The sequence below is a fragment of the Lissotriton vulgaris genome, chromosome 1_1, assembly GCF_964263255.1.
Source record: "Lissotriton vulgaris chromosome 1_1, aLisVul1.2, whole genome shotgun sequence".
NCBI lineage: Eukaryota > Metazoa > Chordata > Amphibia > Caudata > Salamandridae > Lissotriton > Lissotriton vulgaris.
In genome coordinates, this window is record NC_141685.1 from 1,430,924,811 (window position 1) to 1,430,947,521 (window position 22,711).

Below are 22,711 nucleotides of genomic sequence, written 5' to 3' on the forward strand. Positions count from 1 at the left end.
TTTTAGTATAATCTCCCATAATCTCCTTTTTTAAATTGAAGCATAATTAAATAAATCGTACATCATATATAAGCATTTTGTGATTTGTCAGTAATGATTACACCAAAATATTCAACTTAAAGTATGGCCTACTGCCACCATTTTGGAAAGTAGCAACATCTACATTGATTCGAAGTCATTAAATAAAATCGTTCTCGAATGCAAATGATCTTTATACTGTTAAGTACTTATATAGAAAATGTCTGACCTCCTACTACATTTAATTTAGGAATTGCACCAAAGTAGAGTTTGTTAGGACCCTTCAATGAAATCAAATAGCAGTGCTAAGTTATCAATTTTTCTAACATCTGTTAATAAATGTAAAGTAATTGGCTTCACTAATTGATTGATTCTACTGTTTATACCTAGTGACGCACACTTTTACGGTTCTGGCTCATCAACTTTAAGTTTGTGTTGTTTTTCTAGATGTGTACAAAGTGCACATTTTATGTTTTATTGTTGAGCTACGTTTAAAGTGTAGTACAAGGCAAGATCAGATTTTAAGTTTCATCAAGCCCCCCCTCTGATAGCGACTTAAGCCATCACAAAAATACACATCCGGCTGTCTCAAATCACATTTGTGTTGTCCTTAGCCTTTTTCTTCTAAACTCTTCTAGAATTTTCATTTCATCATCATATTTGCATTGTTTGTCTTCTAGTTCAAGATCGGATCTTGTGATCTTTATTCTTTTTTTTTTTTTTATATTTACAGAATTTGATAGCTAGCATCAGCAGTATGCACAAAGATCGCCACTAATGGCCTCCGATTTGAAATCACTAGTCTATAACTGAAGTTTCCCAATCAGTAGCTAACAGTTAACTTCCCTTACCTATTTCCCAGGCAACATAAATTCTTTCAGGTCTTTGTTTAAGTCCGTAAAATGTTTTATGTAGCTTTATAGATCTTTACTCTTGTCTGGCATGTAAGTGCAACATTGTTGAAATTTAACAACTGACGACTCCGCCCTCTTTCGCAAGAATAATGTCAAGGGCAAGTCTATTTTGCATCCCACTATCTTATTGAAGTAATTTCAATATGTACAACCGAAAATCCCCCACTTGTCCTTGTGGCTAAATTATCTACCATAGTAGAAAGCTTTCTAAGTTCATGCAAATTTAATGCTACTCCTATAAAAGGTGTTAAAGCTCCAAAAATGACACCCACTACTTCACTAGCACTCTCACCTCTCTTCATTCTCCTGTTTATCTCCTTTAATTTTTTTCCAATTTATTCTGCATGATAGATTTTGGGAAAAACGATTCCCATACTACAGCTTCCATTTCCTCCTTTCTTCAATTTATAACAGGCATTCTTTCACATGTATGATACACTTCAGGAAAGATAGGATCAACTCCTTCCAAGTGTCTTACCCAGCTCTCATAAACATCAAAGGTATGTTCTCATTCACTATAACCTACACATTTTGTGTTCGTATCTGATCTTTTTCTATATATACAGCTTTTCTAACGCTGCCAGTGTAAGACTAAAGTAAGCATCCCATCTACTATTTTATTTGCTTCTCCTGGTAAGCTAAAAGGAGTTTATTTTAAAGGTGCATCAGTTTTATTGGTCCCGTTAGTTTGTCTGCTCTCTACTAAATGTACAGATTTCTTCTCTGCTCTCCCTATTTCACAGGTTATTTCTATGTACGAATTGAGTCCGTCTGAAAACATAGCCCATAGTTTCAATAACTGAAGCTTCTAGATGTGGGTTTAAGCTTCTTAGTACAGGAAGTTCAGAAAATATATCTTTTTAAAAAATATATATATTTTAATTAATCAGTACCATAAAACAAACTAGTCAACACTGAAGGACTGGGCTATTCTAAGGCCCAGCGGTGCCAGGGGACAACACCTGAAACCTTCGTGGGTTATCTGTTCCGGCGTACAAATCAGAGACACGGGACACTTCCTTCGGCGTCAAAGATCGAGGTTTATTTACTGCAGGGAATACAGAAGTCGCAAGAAGTACAGCATGTGTAGGTTCTAGGAGACTGCTTCAAATTGCAACAGTGGATCGCTCCTTTTATACATATTTCAGTCATAGCACAACATGGCGAACAAAAGGTTACAACTCAGTTTCCACAGTAAACTTCAAAAGGGTTGCTTTCATGTATTCAGGAGCCCGGAACATAATTACAGAAAGCATCGCCTATAGCACCTTTCCCCTGAGGCGGAAGCCGGGGGCGCTCTTTCTTCTTTACCTCACTGCATAGAATCAATTACTTGGTGTGTGTTATTGTCACAGGATTGGAATTTTAAAAAAAACTGTATATATTTTATTGGCTGCGATTTTACCTCCTGACAACGCGACCCGAAAGGTGAGTTACTTCGCCTCCAGGGTCCCATTCCCATCCCATTCATCTCTTGAGCCTACCGGCGCAGCCGAATTTCAGGTGCTGACGCCGGTAGTCGCGGAACAACCGCCGCCATATTGGGAAGGGCAGGGTAGCGGTCCAGCTCCTGGACGATTCCCGCCCTCCCGCTTTACTTAAGGGCTGATCTCCGCCCTGCCGACAGACTATAGCACCTTTCCCCTGAGGCGGAAGCCGGGGGCGCTCTTTCTTCTTTACCTCACTGCGTAGAATCAATTACTTGGTGTGTGTTATTGTCACAGGATTGGAATTTTTAAAAAAACTGTATATATTTTATTGGCTGCGATTTTACCTCCTGACAACACGACCCGAAAGGTGAGTTACTTCGCCTCCAGGGTCCCATTCCCATCCCATTCATCTCTTGAGCCTACCAGCGCAGCCGAATTTCAGGTGCTGACGCCGGTAGTCGCGGAACAACCGCCGCCATATTGGGAAGGGCAGGGTAGCGGTCCAGCTCCTGGATGATTCCCACCCTCCTCGCCATGTATAAAAACAAACGGACTACCCGTCCGCGCAGCGGGCGGGCGCGCCGAAGGTGCGCCTAAGGCAAGCGCGTCTGCGCCCGTCCGCGCCTGGCCCGGGCCTAGGGCCAGCCCACCTGCCCATTTGATCACCAAGGGTCGTATAAGTTGGACCAGGGATCAGCTTATACAAATAGGGTCTGACTCTTGTGCAGCTCCTGCTCGCTGTTTGCCTTGCTCCCTGGATGGACATCCTTTTCACTGTATATATTGTAACCTAACCATCCCTCCCTGGAGTGAACGTACCTCACCCCCTACTATCTCCATGAACACCCCACGAATACTAAAAATAGCTTTGATTAACTGCCGATCGCTTCCTCGGCATTCAAGTGAAATCTGGTCCACCGTGAACACCCATGAGTGGGACATATTATTTCTCACTGAATCTTGGTTAAAGGATACCTCAAATCCGGATATTTTCTTAGCTACCCCTCCTGACTACCGTTTTATGGGTATCAACCGAGAAGGAAAAACTGGAGGTGGACTTGCCATTATTTTTAAAACACACTTCCGACTGACCATTAAAAAAACTTGCTAATATTGGGCTGATTGAAGCCATGCATTTTTCTATTTCGTATTCCGCGGCGGTCTTTCTAACTGGTATCTTAGTGTATAACCCCCCGAAAGCGACATTCGCTTCACTAATGCAGTTGGTACATCTCATATCGGATCTATCACTAAAGCACCAACATTTCATTGTACTTGGTGATTTCAACCTACACGCTGAAGACCCCTTATGCACTCAGGCCATGAGATTTTTAGATTCCCTACAAAGCCTTAATTTGACGCAATTTATTCAAGGACCAACTCACGCCGCAGGTCATACACTGGACCTAATATTTTCTAACCTCCCGGGCACTATAACCCACCCTCCCCTTCCCCTCACCTGGTCCGACCACTATCTTCTTTCGGCCGACATTCAGTTACCTCCAGCACCGATCCCGGTGGAACTGGGGACGGACCTGAGGAGAAAATGGCATAATGTCACTTGTTCAGCCTTGGAGCCTGTCTTCTGTTGCCCCCGGAACCTCTTACAGAAGACATTGACATCTGCGTTAATAAGCTTAACGCGACCTTACTGTCAGCTATCGACAGTATTGCCCCATTGCTTCCAGTCTCATCTGCAAGATCTCGTCCCTCAGCCCCATGGTTCTCAACAGCCTTGCGTATAGAAAAAAGTTGCTGCAAAAAATTAGAACGCAGCTGGAGATTAGCCTATGATCCAGAGGCAAAAAGTATTTACAAAGCAGCCCAAAAGAAATTTATTAAACTAAAAAAGGCTGCTATGAAAGAATATTTTGCTGCTCAAATTACAAACGCTGATAACTCGGCAAAAACATTGTTTAGTATCGTTAAAGACTTTGTCAAACCTCCTGCCATGATGCCCAACAACCTTGCTAGTCAATCTTTGTGTAATGGTCTGTCAGATTTTTTTCAAGAAAAAATTGAGAAAATGTCCTCCTCTTTTCCAGCAGTGTCTGCTCCTGAACAGTCACTCTACCCTGTCTCTAACAGATATGATAATGCACCTTCCCTGATAGCATTTAAGCACCTTACCCCAGATTCTGCGCTTAAACTATTTCTTCAGTGCAAATCAGGCTCCCCTATGGACCCGGCCCCTCCTAAGGTGATGAGTGACCTTGCCCCTCTGTTAGTCGAGCCTCTTACCTCCATATGGACCACAGGCACCACACGATTCAATCTCTCCCTTTTGTCCAACCAAGCTATCAACTTCCCCGCCTTGTCGCCCACATCATACAGACGGCCCTGTTCTCGACTCATAGCTTTCGTGGCATTCGTAACCAAGGCTTTATAATCAGACTGCTTCAGTTGCAAAACATGCACTTTTTCACGCGTGACCCCACTCTCAAGATCTCTCTCCAAAGCCACTATATCAGACTCCAACTGTTCAACCTCCCCATTGTGGCGCTTCTTAGAGCTGGCGACCAGCGACAGTCTGGCCCCGTATCACCATTTTAAAAGCATCCCAAAGGGACATAGATGATGACACGGATCCCACATTGTCAGCGAAGTAGTGATCTATAGCTTTAATCACCCCGCCCTAGTCTCTGGAGCACGGAGATGCCAGGGATTAATTTGGGCGACCCGGCCCCCTGCGTCCAAATGGAGATCTATATGGGTCCATAGCTGGGAGTGATCCGAAATGCCCCTAGGCAAATGTCGGGCCTCTCGCACAGTCGTGCTCTGGGCTGCGGGCACAAGGAGATAATCAAGTCTGGCTAAGCTCCCATGGGCCCCGGAGTGGAAAGTATATTAGGCCTGTCCTGGGTGAAGAATCCGCCAACAGTCCACCATACCAAACGTTACCAAGAAACCACTAAGGCAGGACTGCGATGGTGTAAGAGCCCTGGAAGGATGTCTATCTACCAGGCCATCAACCACCGAGTTGAAGTCCCCTCCAACCACCAGAAGCCCCTCAGGAAGCCTCAGTACCAATTTCCCCAAGTCAACAAAGGTGGTGGCCTGCAAACCCGGGGGAACATACACCGAGAGGATGGCTACCGTTCTCCCCTCCTACCTCCCAACAATCGCTGCATACCTACCCCTGTCATCCAATATCGTTTCATCTATCTCCAAGGGAAGGGAACTACGGATCATAACACCAGCCCCTCTAGATCCCGAAGTGAACCCAGAGTGTGCCACCAACCTGTAGCCCCTCCGATTCATCTTGCAGTAATACAATGTCAGGAGAGTGGCGCTTAACATATTGGAGTACAATTCCCCGTTTTATTTTGTCCCCCAAGCCGTTGACGTTCCAACTCAACTCTCAAACCACTACCCCCATCCCAAAAGTAAGTAGTCTGGTCTCCCAAACCCCACGAAGGAAACACAAAATAGGCAGCAATACGTAGCCTCAAGAACAATGCAAACAAAAAGGAAAGAAGACCCTACCTCCCTCCCCCTGAACACCAAAACAACAACCCCCCACCCTGCATCCCTGCAATAAATCAAAAAACCACCCCATTCAGCAGTGTGCCTGTCGCCCTACCCCAGATACTAAACTACAAGTAGAAAAGGAAAAAACCCCCGGAGGAGGAAAAGTCCCCAAAATCCCCGCCGCCCCAGGGCTTGCCTTGAAGAAAAAAGTCATTGATCCAAAAAGGGGAAACAATCCACTGTAGCACAGTACGATGGTAGCACACACCGGTGCCCCTACTCCTCCTGGTCCCGTCGGCTGCCTTCAGCACCTCTGGATTGTTCCGCATTGTCCCGTAGCATAGATAATGTGTCCAACCAGTCACTGACAACCTCTGGCATGTCAAAGAAGAGAACCTGCTCATTATGTTCGATGCGCAATCGGGCGGGGAAAAGCATAGCATACTTCATGCCCAGATCTCGTAATCTCCGCTTCACTCCAGTAAATCCCAGTCTCTGCACCGAAGGGGTAAAATCAGGGTAAAAGTTGATGGATGCATTCTCGAACCTAGTGGGACCGCTAGTCCTCTAAGCTTGCAAAATGGCGTCCTGGTCCCTGAAGTTAAAGATCCGCGCAATGATGGGTCGTGGAGCCGTCCCCTGCTTGCGTCTACCGCCCGGAATTCTATGGGCGCGCTCCACCGCAAAAAGGTTACTCAGGCCCTTAGGGGCAAGGTGGTTGACGATCAGGTCTTCAACGAGCAAGTCCGTCGCTTGATCGGCTGATGACTCCGGAACTCCGACTATGCGTATATTATTGCGCCTAGCGCGACTTTCGAAATCCTCAAGCCGGCGAGCAAACTGGTCACTAGAGGATCGAAGAGTCCGGATCTCAGTCTGGAGTTCGGAGACATCCGTGGTAAGACTGGCTGTCTTTACATCCAACGACTTAACTCTCTTGTTGGTTTTGGCCAAGTCCGCCCTAATCAGGCCCACATCCACCGCGTCGATTTTGGCTGCCAAGGTCTGGTATTGTTGGCCCATCGACGATTGTATGCTGGCGATGGCGCCCATCAGATCTCGAAGTGTTGGCTCCTCCGATTCCGGGGGGCCACCACCAAGGTCTTCCGGGGTTTTACCAGTCCCGCTGGGCGAGCCCTTATTGCGCGCAAATCTATCCATAATGGTGGTTTGAGTCCCGCCACCACGAGTCTCATTCTTGAGGGACCGCTTATCACTCTCAGACTTGGCTGCCATGGTGGGTTGCGCGCCCCTCGGGGGCTTTTGGGACCTGGTGTAAATGGCTCCCCCGAAGGAAAACCACGAGAGGTTGAAATGCAGGGCGTCAGTGAAGATCAATCAAGTGACTGCGGTCACAGGCCAGCTCGAGCACTAGGCAGCCACCTCCAACCTTCGTAGCCAGGGAAAACGAAACCGAAAGTAGACCCCGGGTAGCCGTCCCCTACCACAGGCCGTTGTTGTTCAACTACTTTCGGGGTGCTCCAGATGCCAAAGTCCCGGGATGAGCCACGGTGTAGGCCTCTAGGCTTCAGGAAGGAGTAAGTCGGGCGTCCGATTCAAAATCTGAAAAGGGCCTTTCAGATCAGGAGAGTCGTGGCTAGTAGAACCCGTCGTCGGAGACCGGATTTGCGCCAGGATAGACGGTGGAGGCGGCGAGGGTTTCAGGAGCTCACAGCTCACGCGACCATCTTGGATGCGCTAAGCTCCTCCCATTTCTGCCTTCTTAAGGCTCCCTGATCAGCCCTCTTTGTTCAAGTCCCCAGTTGTAAATCTGTTTTTGAAGGGCATCACTCATGTTTCCTCCTGTTCCTTTCGTGATGCCTCAGTGGGACTTGAACCTTGTTCTGACTCATCTGATGTGTGCTCCGTTCGAGCCACTTCATAACTGTCCTCTTTGTCTCCTTACTCTCAAGACTGCATTCCTGGTTGCCATCACCTCTGCCAGGTGAGTGAGTGAGCTCCAGGCTCTTTCCTCTAAACCTCTTTTCCTTTCTGTCCATCCGGACAAAGTTGTCTTACGGACTCGACCCTCTTTCCTGCCCAAGGTAGTCACAGCCTTCCACATCGGGCAGTCCATCACCTTGCCCACCTTCTTTCCGCCTTCGCATCCCTCGAAAGAGGAAGAGAGGCTTCACCGTCTGGACCCAAAACGTGTTCACTCATTCTATCTGGATCGCACACGCCAGTTCCGGGTGGATGACTAACTCTTTGTTGGTTACGTGGACGCTAAGAAAGGTCGGGCGGTGCACAAGCCGACCGTCTCCCGGTGGGTCGTGTTGTGCATCAAGTTATGCTACTCTTTGGCTGAAAAGGAGGCCTCCTGTTGGGCTGAGGGCCCATTCCACTCGGGCCACGGTGGCTACTACTGCGCTGGGTCGGGGAAACTCTTGCAGGACATCTGTCAGGCAGCTAAGTGGGCCTCGCTGCACACGTTCGCAAGACACTACGGCCTGGACAGCTAAGTCCGGAGAGATGGCTTCTTGGGCCGTTCCGTTCTCCAGGACTTTCTGGTGTGATCATTGGTTCGCAGACCCACCACGGGGTTGATATTGCTGGGGTATCTATTCTAAGGTAAGGAATCTAATACTAACCTGTTTCTTTCAGATGCACAAGTTACTTACCTTCGGTAACGATATATCTGTAAGAAACAGTAGTTGGTATTAGATTCCTTACCGCCCCACCCATCCTCCCCGTTCTGCGAACCGATCTCTAGGGTTAAGGTCATCCCCTTTCAGGGGCCCAGTGTTGGTTTTTATCATGGCTCTGCGTTTCTGGCGCGGAAAAGCTATGTATAAGAACTGACGTCAGCACGCGAGGGCGCGGCGTCTGATGTACTCCGACGACTGACGCGGAGCCGCAGATAACGCCTACTGACGTGCAGGGGTACTGCTACGCAAAACTTTCTGGATCGAGTCTGACGCCTGGGGATATTCGAAGGTAAGGAATCTAACAAGGTAAGGAATCTAATACTAAGTACTGTTTCTTACAGATATATTGTTACCGAAGGTAAGTAACTTGTGCTATGGTGCCGAAGTCTGAGTATACAATAAATTGGATGAGCTCTCCAAAGCAGAACATAAATTCCTAAGAGATCTAGTGTCCGCACCAAAATACATCCCCCTTACCCCGCTATTTTTGGACATGGGTGGGCGGTCGATAAGCGACATAGCCAGGTTGCACCATGTACTATTCTGGGCCCCCATCAGGAGCTCTCGGCATACGCAGAGGCACTCACTGAGGTTACTAGGCTTGATACTGGGGCGAAAATAGGCTGGATACACGATATCAAAAAGATGCTTTTGGCAATTAGGCTCAGTGGTTGCTGGGTCTGCCAGGAACCCCCAAGGAGGGAGGTACTTATACGCCTCTACTGGGAATGGGTGGACCAACGTGATATTCAAGAACTAATATGGGTAACTTGACAATGGAGTTCTTCTTACATAAGCAAAGTAGATACTTTGAGCCCTACCTGGACTTAATTAAAGTGCCGATAGATAGAATACTCTAAAAGCACTTCAGGTACGGCTTTCTCCCAGTAGGGGCAGTGACAGCAAAATGGTCCAACAATATTGGAAAAGATTGCCCCAGTTTTCCGGCCCCTGTGGAAAGCATTGCACACATCCTTTTTGCCTGTCCGGCATAAAAACGACCTCAGGAAAAATGGTTGAGCCCGCTTTGCCGGCAGTTGGGAACACGAGATCACCATGTTGCACTTCACATTATTAAAACTGACACCAGACCTTTTATATCTTGTTGTGTGGCAAAGTATCTGGGCCAAGCGTGGCTGATACGAAGAAAAGCACTTGTAAAGAAGATGTAGTAGTTTTATCTGCTTAACCAGCAGCCAATTTTATAACATTTACTGCTGAGAATACAATCACGCACAAGCACTTTATTTTTATCTTTTTAAATATTGGCAATCTCCCAAGTACCTTGAAGCTTTCTCTCTGCATTTTAAAGCTATGAATTATTTTCCAGTGTTAACTCTATTTATGATGACTAATTGTATTTGTCACTGTAATTTTTCCTTTTTTAATCTATAAGTAGTTTCATGGTTGTGTTATCTTTGTTTCATGTTGCTTTTATGACTCTTGTTTCGAAATAAAGCTTGTGATGATGATGACATTCAAATCCACAACAAGGTTTATTTCAAGGAGGTTCAGGTGGACTCGAATTGTTAAAACAAAAGGTAGCAAAATCTGCTCCCATTCATTGCAGCCAGAAAAGTCCATTCAGGAGATGAGTACTTGTGACTGGGTACTCTAGCTCTTTTTGGTCTCCTAATTACTGTTTTTTTCATCACTGTCACTCTGGTCAGACTGCTCAGAACTTGAATTGTCTGTGGTAGTCGCCTCTTCCTTCCGTTAGGCTGTGTCACAGTACCTCACCTTTTCTGGGCCAACTGTCTCGGAGTACAATTTGATTTCTTGGTGCACTAGGCCTATAGGTATGTTCAAGACGTCTTGTAGTCCACTCTACTGGCTGAGACCCTTCGGTACCCACATGAGTTAACTCTGACGCCCCTCAGGCCAAATAAGTGCTGTTCTAGTAGCTTGCTGGTCCCCAACAGTTTGACAAACCTGCACATTCTGTCTCTTACCACTCACAGAGCAGGAACCTGTGCTTTTGTATCATCAAGGGGAAATGGGACTCTGCGAGTATGTGCAGTGTGTACCCAGTTCGGGAGACCTCCACACTTTGCAGCAGTGTTGGTAATCAGGATCACCTGGTAAGGTCCTTTCCAACTGAGCTCCAAGCACGAATTTCACACGTGCGTCTTTACCAGGACTCGGTCAACTTGTGCGGAGGTCATGACACTGCTCATGTTCAGTCTCAAGGGCAGCCTCTCCAACCTGGTTAGACAGACCGTACCACATCAGCCAAAACCTTTACAATAGTCTGGGGCCAGATCATCTGTTATGTTGACTAAAGCATGGGCAGGAACAGCTTGCTTTCTCATCACTTTGCCCATTATTCCTTCATGCGCAACAATCCTTTTCTCCTGTCTGGAGTACTTCTCAAGCTCAACAACACAAGGGCTACTTCAAAGACTTTAAAACTCACACCTTTGTCAATCTGGATTTCAATGTGCTGTTTATTTGTTCAACCATGCAAAAAGAGGGCACTTTCTTACAGCTGCTACGGCTATTAATCCTTTGCAATGCATGTGCAAGTCTGAGAACCACAAAATTACCCCAAATGTGTTGAACAGTTTACGAATAATCACACATTTTGTTCAGAATTTGCTGGGTCTAACTTGTCCGTAATCTAGGATTCTGTTCTCAAATGGGAGGATGCGGTCCAGTTCTTTTTGTATTTGTATTATATTTTAGCCACCATTAAGTAAGTCTCCTACAGTCCAAAAAGCACACTAGATTAGCATGAGTTATTGCATCTCCAGCAGTCGTTTTTCCCTGAGACTTAGTCGCAGCGGTTTACTTCAAAACCTGAGACCATTAGCTGCTTATTATACATAGTTTGCCTAGTAATGCATACTTTTCGAACTCTGTTATGTATTATCTATTTATTTATGTATTTGTGCCAAATTATCGAAAATAGGTCAGTTATCTTTGCAAACCCGTTTTGTGTTTCTCTAGTAGCTGAAGATTTTCATTAGTTAAGATTTTTTATATTGCTGTAGCAAATTAAAAACTTGTGGAGCAGTAGATAGCACCCCAATTTGATGATGAAATCAGTAGAAAGTCTGTATGATTTTAGGTAGATTGTAATATGCCCTCTCATCCAGAGGCAAATGATTTCCTCCTTTGGAAAGACGAGAATATTGCAAATCCAATGATTATCCACTAGCTAGTTATGTAAGAATGTACCTAAATATATCCATGTAAGCCAGTTGTATGTGATTTCCCGTAGTAGTTCCATGGAGGTAACTATTTGGTTGTTACCTTCAATCAGGTGGTGAAATGCTAATCTAGGGCAGAGCAATTGTGTTTGCAGTATTTACTTTTTAAAGTCGAGGACAATTTAAGGCAATTTTCTTTACTGCATATTTATCACAGCAGCCATCATGGAGCGTGTTACATAATCTTAATGTAGAGAAATAAGACTTTATTGGATTGTACTGGATTGTTTTGTTTCTTTAGCAACTTGTGATGTGTGCAGTAATGTTGGCTAAAAGGATTTCAAGACGGTCATCAGTTTGGTTGTGTCCAGCATCTTACCGTGTTACTCAGTATGGAGAAACCCTCCGAGTGATTCGAAGCACATGAAATTAACACAAAGACAAAGTCCATGTCTCTTCAAAGGGTTGTTGAGCTGCATAGGTTTCCTTTCATACTCCCTGCAAAGCCCAAAACACTGTTTGATAGTGATGTTCAAAAATGTTTTTGATTGAACTAACATGGATTTGTAGTATGCTACTTACCCTATGAGGAAGTTGAATATTTTTACAAAATGTCATCACAAAGTTTGTTAAACGTTAGAAAATGTGCCTTCATTTATCATGCATGTAAATGGTGATTTAACGTAATCTTAACTCTAGAGTTTGACTTTTTGTGAAATGTGATGTTTCCTGAAAGATTATTCCATCTTTCATCACACCATATGAATTCACAGTATTTAGATTGTTTTGTTTGCCACTTATACATAATGAACAAGTGTAATAGTGAAAAGAAAATGCTTACATGATGTGATCTAACCAGGACATACCATGCAATGGGAACCAGACCGCTAACAGAGTAGACCTGCCAAAGGTTCTCATGAGAACCTTTATAGATGTACTTTTTTGAAATGCATTGTAGCCATCTCAGACTTCATGCTGACATGAACATTTACCATTGTAATCGAAGACAACGGACCATCAAAAGATCTCTCACCATTGGATGCTGATGACACATTTATTTGTTTTTGCATCATGTTAGATGCTGTCTCTATAGTACATGTTCATAGCAAGAGGCCATCACCTCGAGACATTCAATACATTCCAACCCTGCCATTCCCCTTAGCACTTTGCTGTGCTAGCCTGATTTGCCATAAACTGCTGCTTACATTGATTGCTTAGTTTTTCTTATGCTTTGTGAAGAGACTTCCTGTTTTATGCTGATCCTAGCTACAGCTGTGATTCTCTCCTCCTTAGATGGTTGATACTGCAGTTGTGCGGAGAACTTGGCTGAGTCTCAGAAATACCCTTTATGGGGAGTTAAATCTTTTCCCTAGTTATCGAATTTTGCTCCCAAATCTACTTGCTCTTTTCCAGAAGGAACTCCTTGAGTTCGTTAGGGTAGAATAGGTCCATAGTTTAGAATAGGGACTATAATCTGAATGGAATACGCGGTTCTTTAATTCTGTATGGTTGTTCTAACCAGACTTATTTCTTATTTCTGTTATTTATTTATTTTAAGGTTTTATAGAACGCAAACTTGACCCGTGAGGGTATCCGAGCGCTTTACAGATTCATAGAGTTATACAAAAGGCAGGTCAATACAAAATGCAGGAGATCTGTACATCAGAGAGCTTACACAGTCAAGGTTTCGTAGGTGAGCAGGATATTATAAGAGTACTGTACATTGGGGGATAGGATAAACTATACTACAGGACCATTTACAGAGACAAGAGTCATACAATAGGCAGGAATCGCATGAGTAATGTACAAGGTCGCAGGATAAGGCAATAGTCTCTCGGGTGGCTGTGGGACGGGTTAACCAAGGAATTTGCCCATGAGGAAGGATTTGGCCTCTTTTTTTAAAGCGTGCCGGGGAGGGGATTCCATATTCTTGGTGCAGTCCCGGCGAAAGCCCGATTGTAGGTTTTAGCCGGAGTTGGAGGGAATTGGCCGATCGGGAGTTTCTGTTTGCTCCATATATCACAAGCTTCTGTGCAAGATACGCAGGGGAGTTGGAGTGTAAGGCCTTGTGCGTAATGCATGCCAGTTTGAGGTGAATCCTAGCCTTGAAGGGAAGCCAGTTCAACGCTTTCAAGTGAGGGGTGATATGATCAAATTTTCTATAGCCTGTAAGTAGTCTGGCGGCTGCGTTGAGGCAGGCTTTTAAGGGTGCCAGCGAGATCGTGGGTAAGCCAGAGAGGTTGGAGCAACCATATTCCAGCCGGGGGATGACTAATGATTGGACTGCGAGTTTTAGGTCGGGAGCGTCCAGAAAGGGTTTCAATTTCCATAGATAGCTCAGGTGGAATTGGGCAGATTTGGCCATTGCGTTGATGTGGTCTCGCATGTTTAGGTTATAATCCAGGGTAATTCCCAGAGATTTGGCCGATATCCACATAGTCGGGGAACAATTTAAGGCTGTGATAGCTTTAATCCATGTCTGTATCTCAGGGTTGCTCTTGGGCGGGAAAGTTTAGAAGGAACTCAGTTTTCTTAGCATTGAGTTTGAGTTGATTTGAGGAGAGCCATCTGACGGTCAGCTTCAGGGCCTCATTCAGGGTGAGTATCTCCGCAAGAGATGAGATTTTTATGTAGATCTGAGTGTCATCAGCGTACATAAGGAAGGAGATATTTGCAGTGCGCAGGACTTCAGCAAGGGGTTCCAGATAGAGATTGAAAAGGGTGGGGGACCAAGTTGATCCTTGAGGGACTCCCACCGTGACCACGGAGGGAGCGGACAGTTCGCCATTGATTAGGAATCTCTGAGATCGGTTATGGAGGTAGGAGCTAAACCAGTCTAGGACTGTGCCATCTAATCCCATCCTCAGTTTGAGGCTTGAGTAGCATCTCGTGGTTGACCGTGTCGAAGGCCGATGATAGATCAAGGAGGATCAGGAGACCGGTTTTGTCTTGGTCAAGGGCTTGAAGAGCGTCAACAATGTGGAGCATGATGGTTTTAGTGCTGCGTCCCGGTCTGAAGCTGGATTGGCAGTCATCAAGTAGATGGAAGTTGTTGATGTGGTGACTTAGCTGTATTTGTACACACTTTTCCAGCACTTTAGCCAGGAGCGGAATGTTGGAAACTGGTCTAAAGTTGTCTGGGGAGGCTGGGTCCAGCGACGGCTTTTTCAGAATGGGTAGGACTTGGCCTGCTTTCAGCGAGGCCGGTATTGATCCCTGCAGGAGAGAGGCGTCCAGCAGTCCAGCTAGGAATGATGGATTTGGCAACGGTCGCGAGACAGTTTGAAGGGAGCGGGTCGTTGAAATGGTTGTTGGGGTTCAGGGAGGAAATGATTTTTGCAACAGCAACTTAATCATAGGGTGCAAATTCGGACCAGTGTGCTAGGGTCTTCGGAGAGGACCATGGCGGCAGGGAGGGAGGGGGCGGAAGGTCTAAGTTCGGAGGGGGGATGAGGTGGCCTTGAGTTCGGTATCTAAGGTTTTGATTTTGTTTGAGAAAAATGAGGAGAAATCCTCAGAGGAGAGGAGAGACTTGGGGGTTTCTTTCGCTGTTTTGGACAGTTTATTCGATTGGAGTTTGACCATCTCAAAGAGTTTGCAAGGTCTGTTCTGGGCATTTCCTAATTCCGCTCTGAAGAATTCTTTTTTTGAGTTGACTATGTTCTTGTTGTAAGTGTTTCTGGCCTGGCGAAGAAGTTTCAGGTGATCTAACGAGGGGTGCTGTCTCCAGATTCTTTCATATTGCCGGAGGGATCTTCTCTCGTGTATTTGCCACTAAGTTGAATAAACAAACCATAGCAACTAATCTCTAAAAAGATCAAATAAACGTTTAAAACATTCACAAACATCTCTTTGACTGAATGACACATGCATTTATTAATGTCCTTGTTGTGTAAAGCTCTATTCTAAAATGGTGGCAAAGACTCATCGACCCAGAGAAGTGCAAGACTCCCATGTTTTCTAGTTAGTTTAAAGTGACATCATTTGTAGATTTCTGCGCTTGCAAATCTACAATATTCTCACAATATTCTCTCGCAACACTTGTCTCCTGGTTTAAAAAAAACACTTGAGTGGTGTTACTTTTAAGGAGACTCTTGTATGTAAGGCCATGTTGCTGTACGTAGTGACATTTTAGTCCATCAGAAGTCCACTCACAGATTTACATGCTTCTGCGGTTGGTTTGTGATCTGTCATGTGACACTGGAGTAGGATATGCGGGTGGAAGCAAAGCAGGTGGTTATTGTGCTTGTTTTATTAGTCAGCCATGACCTGAGTGAACCACATACGTTGACAAACCAATCATGTCTGAATGATTATGAAGGGCTTGAATAACTGACTTGGCTATTTTTAAGAGTATCTGTTCTTCTAGATGCAACGTTTCACTGTTTTATATTTGCATTTCTACACTCAGTCCAACAGTTAAAAACATTTTTGTGTCCCCTTGATTTGTCAAGGTTAATAAGTAGCTGTTTATAATGCAGGTTTCATAAAGATATTCTAAAATACTACAAACAAGGTTTTCATCAACAATAAAAACGTGTTTATGTATGTATGTATGTATATATGTATATATGTATATATGTATATATATATATATATATATATATATATATATATATATATATATATATATATATATATATATAGTATTTGGGCCACTCATAACGGTTTAAAATGCTTTATTTCAGCCAAAGACCAGGTTAAAGCTCAGTCCTATGAAGAAACCGACAAACAAAGCAGATACTTCAGAAGACCTACTTTCGGACAAATCAAGTGTTGCATCAGACGTAAGCGATTCATCCTTCAACAGCACTCTAACACAAAACAAGAGAGCCCTTCCGACCACAAGCAAGGTAATTTGTTTTACTATTAGGAAAAACTGAACCTAGTTTCTCTGTACCACAAAATGTTGTTTTTGTGGCAAGGTGAAGGGCCTGTTACAGCAGCTAGTCCTTTTGATATTAGAAGGTAATTCTATGCTACTCCATATTTCAAGCTGACCCTGGTTATGTTTCCTATAGTATTTGGGAACCTAGAGCTGCTCCATCTGTTTAAATTAGTGTAAAGTTAAATTAGATGGGCATGTTCCAAGAAGCGCTTTGCCTTTTTTTACTTAGTGAGGATTTCTCCTCGCGGAGGTGTTTCAGGTGATCCTACTCTCTAGAGATTTCCGTCTTCCTATTTGTAGCGTCATTTGAAGGTGTGAAAATTGGTCATAGTGTGTCCTCATTTGCCTTTGTCAACCTTTTGGGATCTTTCCTTGTTCTCCGAGCCTCTCAAACTCTAACTCAGGGTCTCCGACTCCAACCTTTTCTGGAATGAGAGCTGCTTATGTTCAGTGAAAATCGTCCTGAGCCACTGATATTAGTCTTGTAATCAAGACCGCATCGGACAAGGTTATATTAGTGGCCATCATATGCAAGTTTGAAAACAATGAACACTTCAATGCTTCTGTCAGGGTTGGCAGCAGTAACGTAAAACGGTTTTTGACAAAATGGAATGCCTCCACATGAGTAATGCACAACCGCCATATCTGCAATGTCAGTGAGTCCAAGGAAATATTAGTAATGCATCTTTCCAATGCCGCAAGACTTATCACTCACATATCCGCTTTAGATATAATTTGGAAATGTAACTATTTCTCTCTGAACATCAGCTGGTGAGTTGCGAAAATACAAACATCATACATGCTTTTCAATTTATATTAATTCAATTGAGTAGGCATGGCTGAACACAGTAGAGCAGCTTACAGGTAGCTGGAGCGCTATCCGTTGACGAGCTAGTTATTGGAGAAGTCTGCTCTAGCCATAGGTGCAACTTTAGGCCTTTAACAAACTGCCTTTCCTCCCCCCAGGCCCTCCACCATGCTATTGTCCTTGTACTGCCCTTGGTTTTCCTTTCTCCTTTCTGGGCCTAAGTTAAGTGACATTGTAGTTGTGTACTGTAATGCTCTCTGGCCCAGCCACCTATGCTTCCATTCATTTCTTTATCTTTCCTACACCTATTAGGCGCTTCTCCAGTCCTTCCTATAGGATGTGTTCCCATCCAGAATTCTGTGCGATGAATTAGCTCATGTCACTGTTTATGTTGTGTTGAAGGCGGCTCGTCTGTCTTATTTACTTTTGGGACCCTGCAGACTGATAATTTATAATTTGCAGCATCCTCAACTCTTACAGTACCTGTAAGAAGTACAGTTTCTGAAACTTAATGATTTTTGTCCTTCAACGAAACGGTGATGGTTGGAATGCATGAATTGCTGTCAGTCATGGGTGACTATCAAAGCCACATTTCAGTCTGATTTTTCGTTTTATCTTACTGTGCCAATACAGATGGCTAACCCATACCAATTAGTGTTGGGCTGCCCCAAAAGAGATTTCCTAGTTGAAACTGTGCGGCATGTCCCATCTGTATGCAAAACTGGCAACTCCAGAATTATTTTTACTTTTTTGCGACTCATTGGGAAGTTAAAGCGCGATTCCTTAATAGTGCAATGTACAGTGATGAGGGAATGCTTGAATTCTACTGAGCCGCTGGAATTTGCTCTGATCATATTAGTCAATCGTTTTTCACCCATTGTGCCCCTCTAGATGGAGGCCAGCTATATGCAAATCAGTCCTGTTCAGTGGGAACAGCCCAGCTTGAAGTGTTAGGCTAAGTTTCCCTTAAAATGGGAACCCAAGACACCATGTAGACCACGCTGGTGAGGTATAGGTTTAGTCCTGTAGTACGGCCTGAACCCACATCTGGATGTATCCTTGTGCTTAAGAGGCCTATTGCAACCATCAACAAAGTGCTGGATGGACTATTTGAATTCATCTGTTGGTGCCACTTGCATGGCGATAAAGTTCATTGTTTTCCAACCACTATGCCACTCTTGACAGTCTGTCAGTGATATCCTCCATTTGGATTGGAAAAACCAAGTTAAACTGCTTGACATGTCTCCTACACAAGTCCCATTTGAGACAGGCCAATTACGTGGAATAATAGGCATAGAAGTATTTGGCTACGTTAAAGAGGTTTTTGGAAGGTATAAAAACGTTGATATGTTTGTGCACTGAATATTGAATTGGGATTTCAAACCAATGCTTGCCTGCTTAATTTACTGATTCTTTATTTTTCAGTTAGGACTTAAAAAGCCACAGCTGAAATGTCCTGTTCCTGTAAGAAAAAACACGTCTTCTTCCTCATCACAGTCTAGCATAAATTCCAGTTTGAACTCCAGTTTATCTATTTCTCCAGTGGGCTTAAAAGGTAAGCTCATACCCGTTTTTCGACATACTCCTTAGGTCATTAGAATTGCATTATTTTGTAGTATAGGAAATTAGTTAACGATTTTACATTTGTATTTAAGGTTTCAGTTGGTCGTTCATAAGTATTGCATGTTTAAGAGTAAAGGGGTCTCTGGTGCAATTCAACATTACCAGCTTTTCAGTTGCTTTCCAAATTAGTAGAAATTAAGGAGGTTTAGGTTTGAAATAATTAGTAAAGGATTTCCTCATGTCATTCATCTGTTTACTGTCTCGACAGTCTGCATGATTGGTCAGGTATTTACTGTAACTGCTTGTGTACCTGAGACAAGAGGTTGCCATGAAATAATGTGTACATTTTGGCCCTCCATATAAATGTGACTTATATGTTTGGACTAATGCAGGTTCTTGCATGACCATTAAAACGTGCATTGATATTTTGTCACATTTGTGTGGTGAATACTTTACTTTGAATTCATAAACCATGTTGCAACGCAATGTGTGTAGCAAAACAAGTTGAGCAATTAAATATGAAAGCAGCAGAATAATTTCAGTGCTAGTATTTTCAATAATTCTGCCCCATTAAGCTATCAATGATTTGAAAAACGGACACATTCTTATTTTCCTATTAATCTACCCAAGCACCTTCCTTTAAAATATTTCCGTATGTCTCTGTGGCCTATCTGCACAAATGCATACGGACAATTTAGGGAGCCACAAAGTCACATGTAGTTGTATTGATCTTTCTAAATGTATAGGTCTGTTGTGTGCCTCTCTGCATGCCCTACACTAAAGCCAGAAATACCTGCTTTGTCACCTTTTCATTCTGCTTTTACATTCTAAATTTACATTGCCACAAGAACTTTTCCTGTCTGGATTTCGTTTCTACCAGACAGAAGCATTCATATGAGTCCAAATCTCGACTTTTGTGCCTTTGAAACACTTAGATGCGTCATCTCGAAAAAAGTATTCCACATCTCAACCATGATGGTAAGATGTAAGCTAAAGCTCTAGTCTTTGATCTGACTCCAGTCAATGGTAAAATCAGGTAGCTTGCATGATTGAACCGAGAAGTATTGACAGCCACGCTACACCTAGCCTGTAGTCTCTGTTGGCTCACTCGGGGATCATATTTTTCAATCATGTTCATTATGCACAAATACATTTTAGTGTTATCCTTGTTTAATCAAAAATAGGATCCATCATTATGCCTTGTTTGATAAATATTATCACATCACCCCCATCCTGATGGAACTTCATTAGGTCTTTTTTCCAGTCCACACCATCTTTAAAGCCAGTTACATTATTTACAAAGCCATAATGACCAGTACCTCTGGTTATCTTACAGACAAGCTTGCCATATTTGATGGTTCTAGGCAGACCTGCAGCCATCATCAGACTGCGGGCTAAGAAGTGGAAAAAAAGGCTCCATACCCTTTCCATTCATGCATCTAGGAGCTGGAACAGCATCCCCCTATCCACTAAGAATGCCCCAAAACTGCTCCAATTCAAGAAAGATTTGAAGATTCACCTTTTTAAAAACACTACATCACAAAACATTAACCACCCACAAACCAGCTATCTATCCTGTCACTCGTTTGTCTTTGACCCTATATGGTGTTCTGCTACCTTTTAGCTAGGTTTATGCTTTAGAAATGCAACATACAAGCATACGTACATGTCTTCCCATAACTCCCACTGCAGCACTGTTTTTCAGCATTCCAGCATTTGGGAACGCACATAAAGAGGGTTAATGGTTTTTCTGTTCTGGATCCCACCATTTTGAATTCCTTGTATCTTCCCCTTCATACTAATCCTTCCATTGATTATTCTGCCTTCCCTTAGTCTTCCTACGATGCAAGCTATAAACAGGCTGTTCTCACTTTCCTTTGCCCCAAAGAACTGGACCAGTGTACAGTGCTTACACAAACTGTAGGTAGACCACCTTCAGTTACTGAGGCTTAGTTTGGTCTCTAAGCCTGCTTAACTGGCTAAGTGAATAGCTCCCCACAAAAACAAATATTCCAATATCTTGATCTTGCACGGACCCCCTCCCCCACACTTTTTGTCTGACTCTGAATACAACTTTGAATGTGCATTGGGTCCCTGCTAATTGGGTTCCCAGTCTGGACCTAACCCCCAGGGGTTGACCTCCCAACTCCAGATTTACCTACCTGCAACAGTCACCTCTTTGCATGCCCAGAGTCTCCATTGAGTAGTATTTGACCCAGTGGCCGAATTTGAACTGTGCCCCCCTCCAGTGCTGCTGGTGTTGCAGTCTCGCTACACTTACTTGACCCTTGCCCAATGCTGGTCCTAAAACCTGAATACTGAATTTGTAAGTCCTGTACTTGCCTGTGAAATTCCCTGATTGTTTTCCTTCCATTGAACTGTTAGAAAAATTAGCTAATAGTTTCTTACCTGTCGGTGTAGTTTTGCAGCTTGAAGACTTTCTGGATTCACTATGCTGTGCATTATTCCGCGGTCTAGTGGTTGGGTCCGGAATCGTAGTCTCCTTTATTTTTTTTATTTTTTTCATGGCCCAGGTGGGTGTTGATGTCCCAGCATTTGGTGTCCTCCTGTGACGTTGACTGAAGCTCCCACCTTTGGACTCCATCTTCTGATTCTTTTTTTTTCTCTTGTCTTTGTGCCATATTTGTTTATCCTTCCCTATTTTTCTTAGTCTTTTTTTTTTTCTATTCCTCCTGTCTCATCTTTCTGGCGGAGGAGGGTGGGTTCGCTAGTGAATCCAGAAAGTCGTCAAGCTGCAAAACTACACCGACCGGTAAGAAACTATTTGTTGTGCAGAGTGAATCTTTCTGGATTCACTATGCTGTTCATAGACTTTGTAGCGGTTTGTTAGGTTTGTGGCGGTTGGGTGGAAGATAAGCGTTGCTTGTTGAATATATGTTGAAGCACCCTTTGTCCTACTTGTGCTTCCTTGTTCATCTGTATATCCACGCAGTAGTGCTTAGTAAACGTGTGCACTGAAGCCCATGTTGCCGCCAGGCAGATGTCTTAGATGGGTGTGTTTGCCAGGAAGGCTATTGTTGCTCCTTTTTTCCTAGTAGAGTGGGCTTGTGCCCCTCCTAGTAGTTCTTGGCCTGCCTGCTTGTAGCAGAATTGGATAGCTTGTGCGATCCATCTTGCGATGGTGCCTTTTGATACTGGTCTTCAAGGAAACTGCTTGCGAAGGACACAAACAACTGCTTTGTTTTCCTGTAATCTTTACTTCTTTCAATGTAATGCATTACTGCCCTTCTAGCGTCCAAAGTGTGCAGTGCTCTCTCTGCGCTTGTGGATGGTTTCTGAAAGAAACTTGGTATCTGTATTGTTTGGTTTATGTGGAACCTTGACACCACCTTAGGCATAAAGTGTGGGTCTGTTCTCATTACCACTCTGTCATTGTGAATTTGAATGAAGGGTTCTTGTAGTGTTAGCGCTTGCAGTTCGCTTACCCTGCTTAGCGAGATGATTGCTACCAAAAAGGCTGTCTTTATTGTGAGCATCTGTAGTGAGGCCTTGTGAATGAGTTCAAAAGGCGCTTTCATGAGCTCTATTAGAACTATATTAAGTTGCCATGCCGGCTGAGGCATCCCTTTTGGGGGGTGAATCTTTTAGCCCCTTCCAGGAATCTCTTTACCACCTGGGATGTAAAGAAGCTATTTCCAGTCTCCCCTCTTGTGTAGGCTACTATCGCTTCTAGGTGTACTCTCAGTGAGGTACACCTTAGGTTTATTTTTAGCAAGTGTTAAATATTTTAACACCGATTCCTTGGTGATTTTCTTGTGTAGCTTTTCCCTGATGCACCACTGTGGGAACAGTTTCCAT

The 22,711-nt window shown here is 43.8% G+C and overlaps 1 protein-coding gene across 1 annotated transcript in view; it reads left to right on the forward strand.

Annotated features, from left to right (window-relative positions):
• The window catches only part of GTSE1 (G2 and S-phase expressed 1), a 263,570-nt gene that overhangs the window by 105,205 nt on the left and 135,654 nt on the right, over positions 1 to 22,711 (forward strand). Inside the window, exons 5-6 of the mRNA XM_086967246.1 lie at positions 16,322 to 16,486; positions 18,755 to 18,884. Coding sequence (XP_086823372.1) covers positions 16,322 to 16,486; positions 18,755 to 18,884 — 295 coding nt within the window. The remainder of the gene's footprint in view (positions 1 to 16,321; positions 16,487 to 18,754; positions 18,885 to 22,711) is intronic.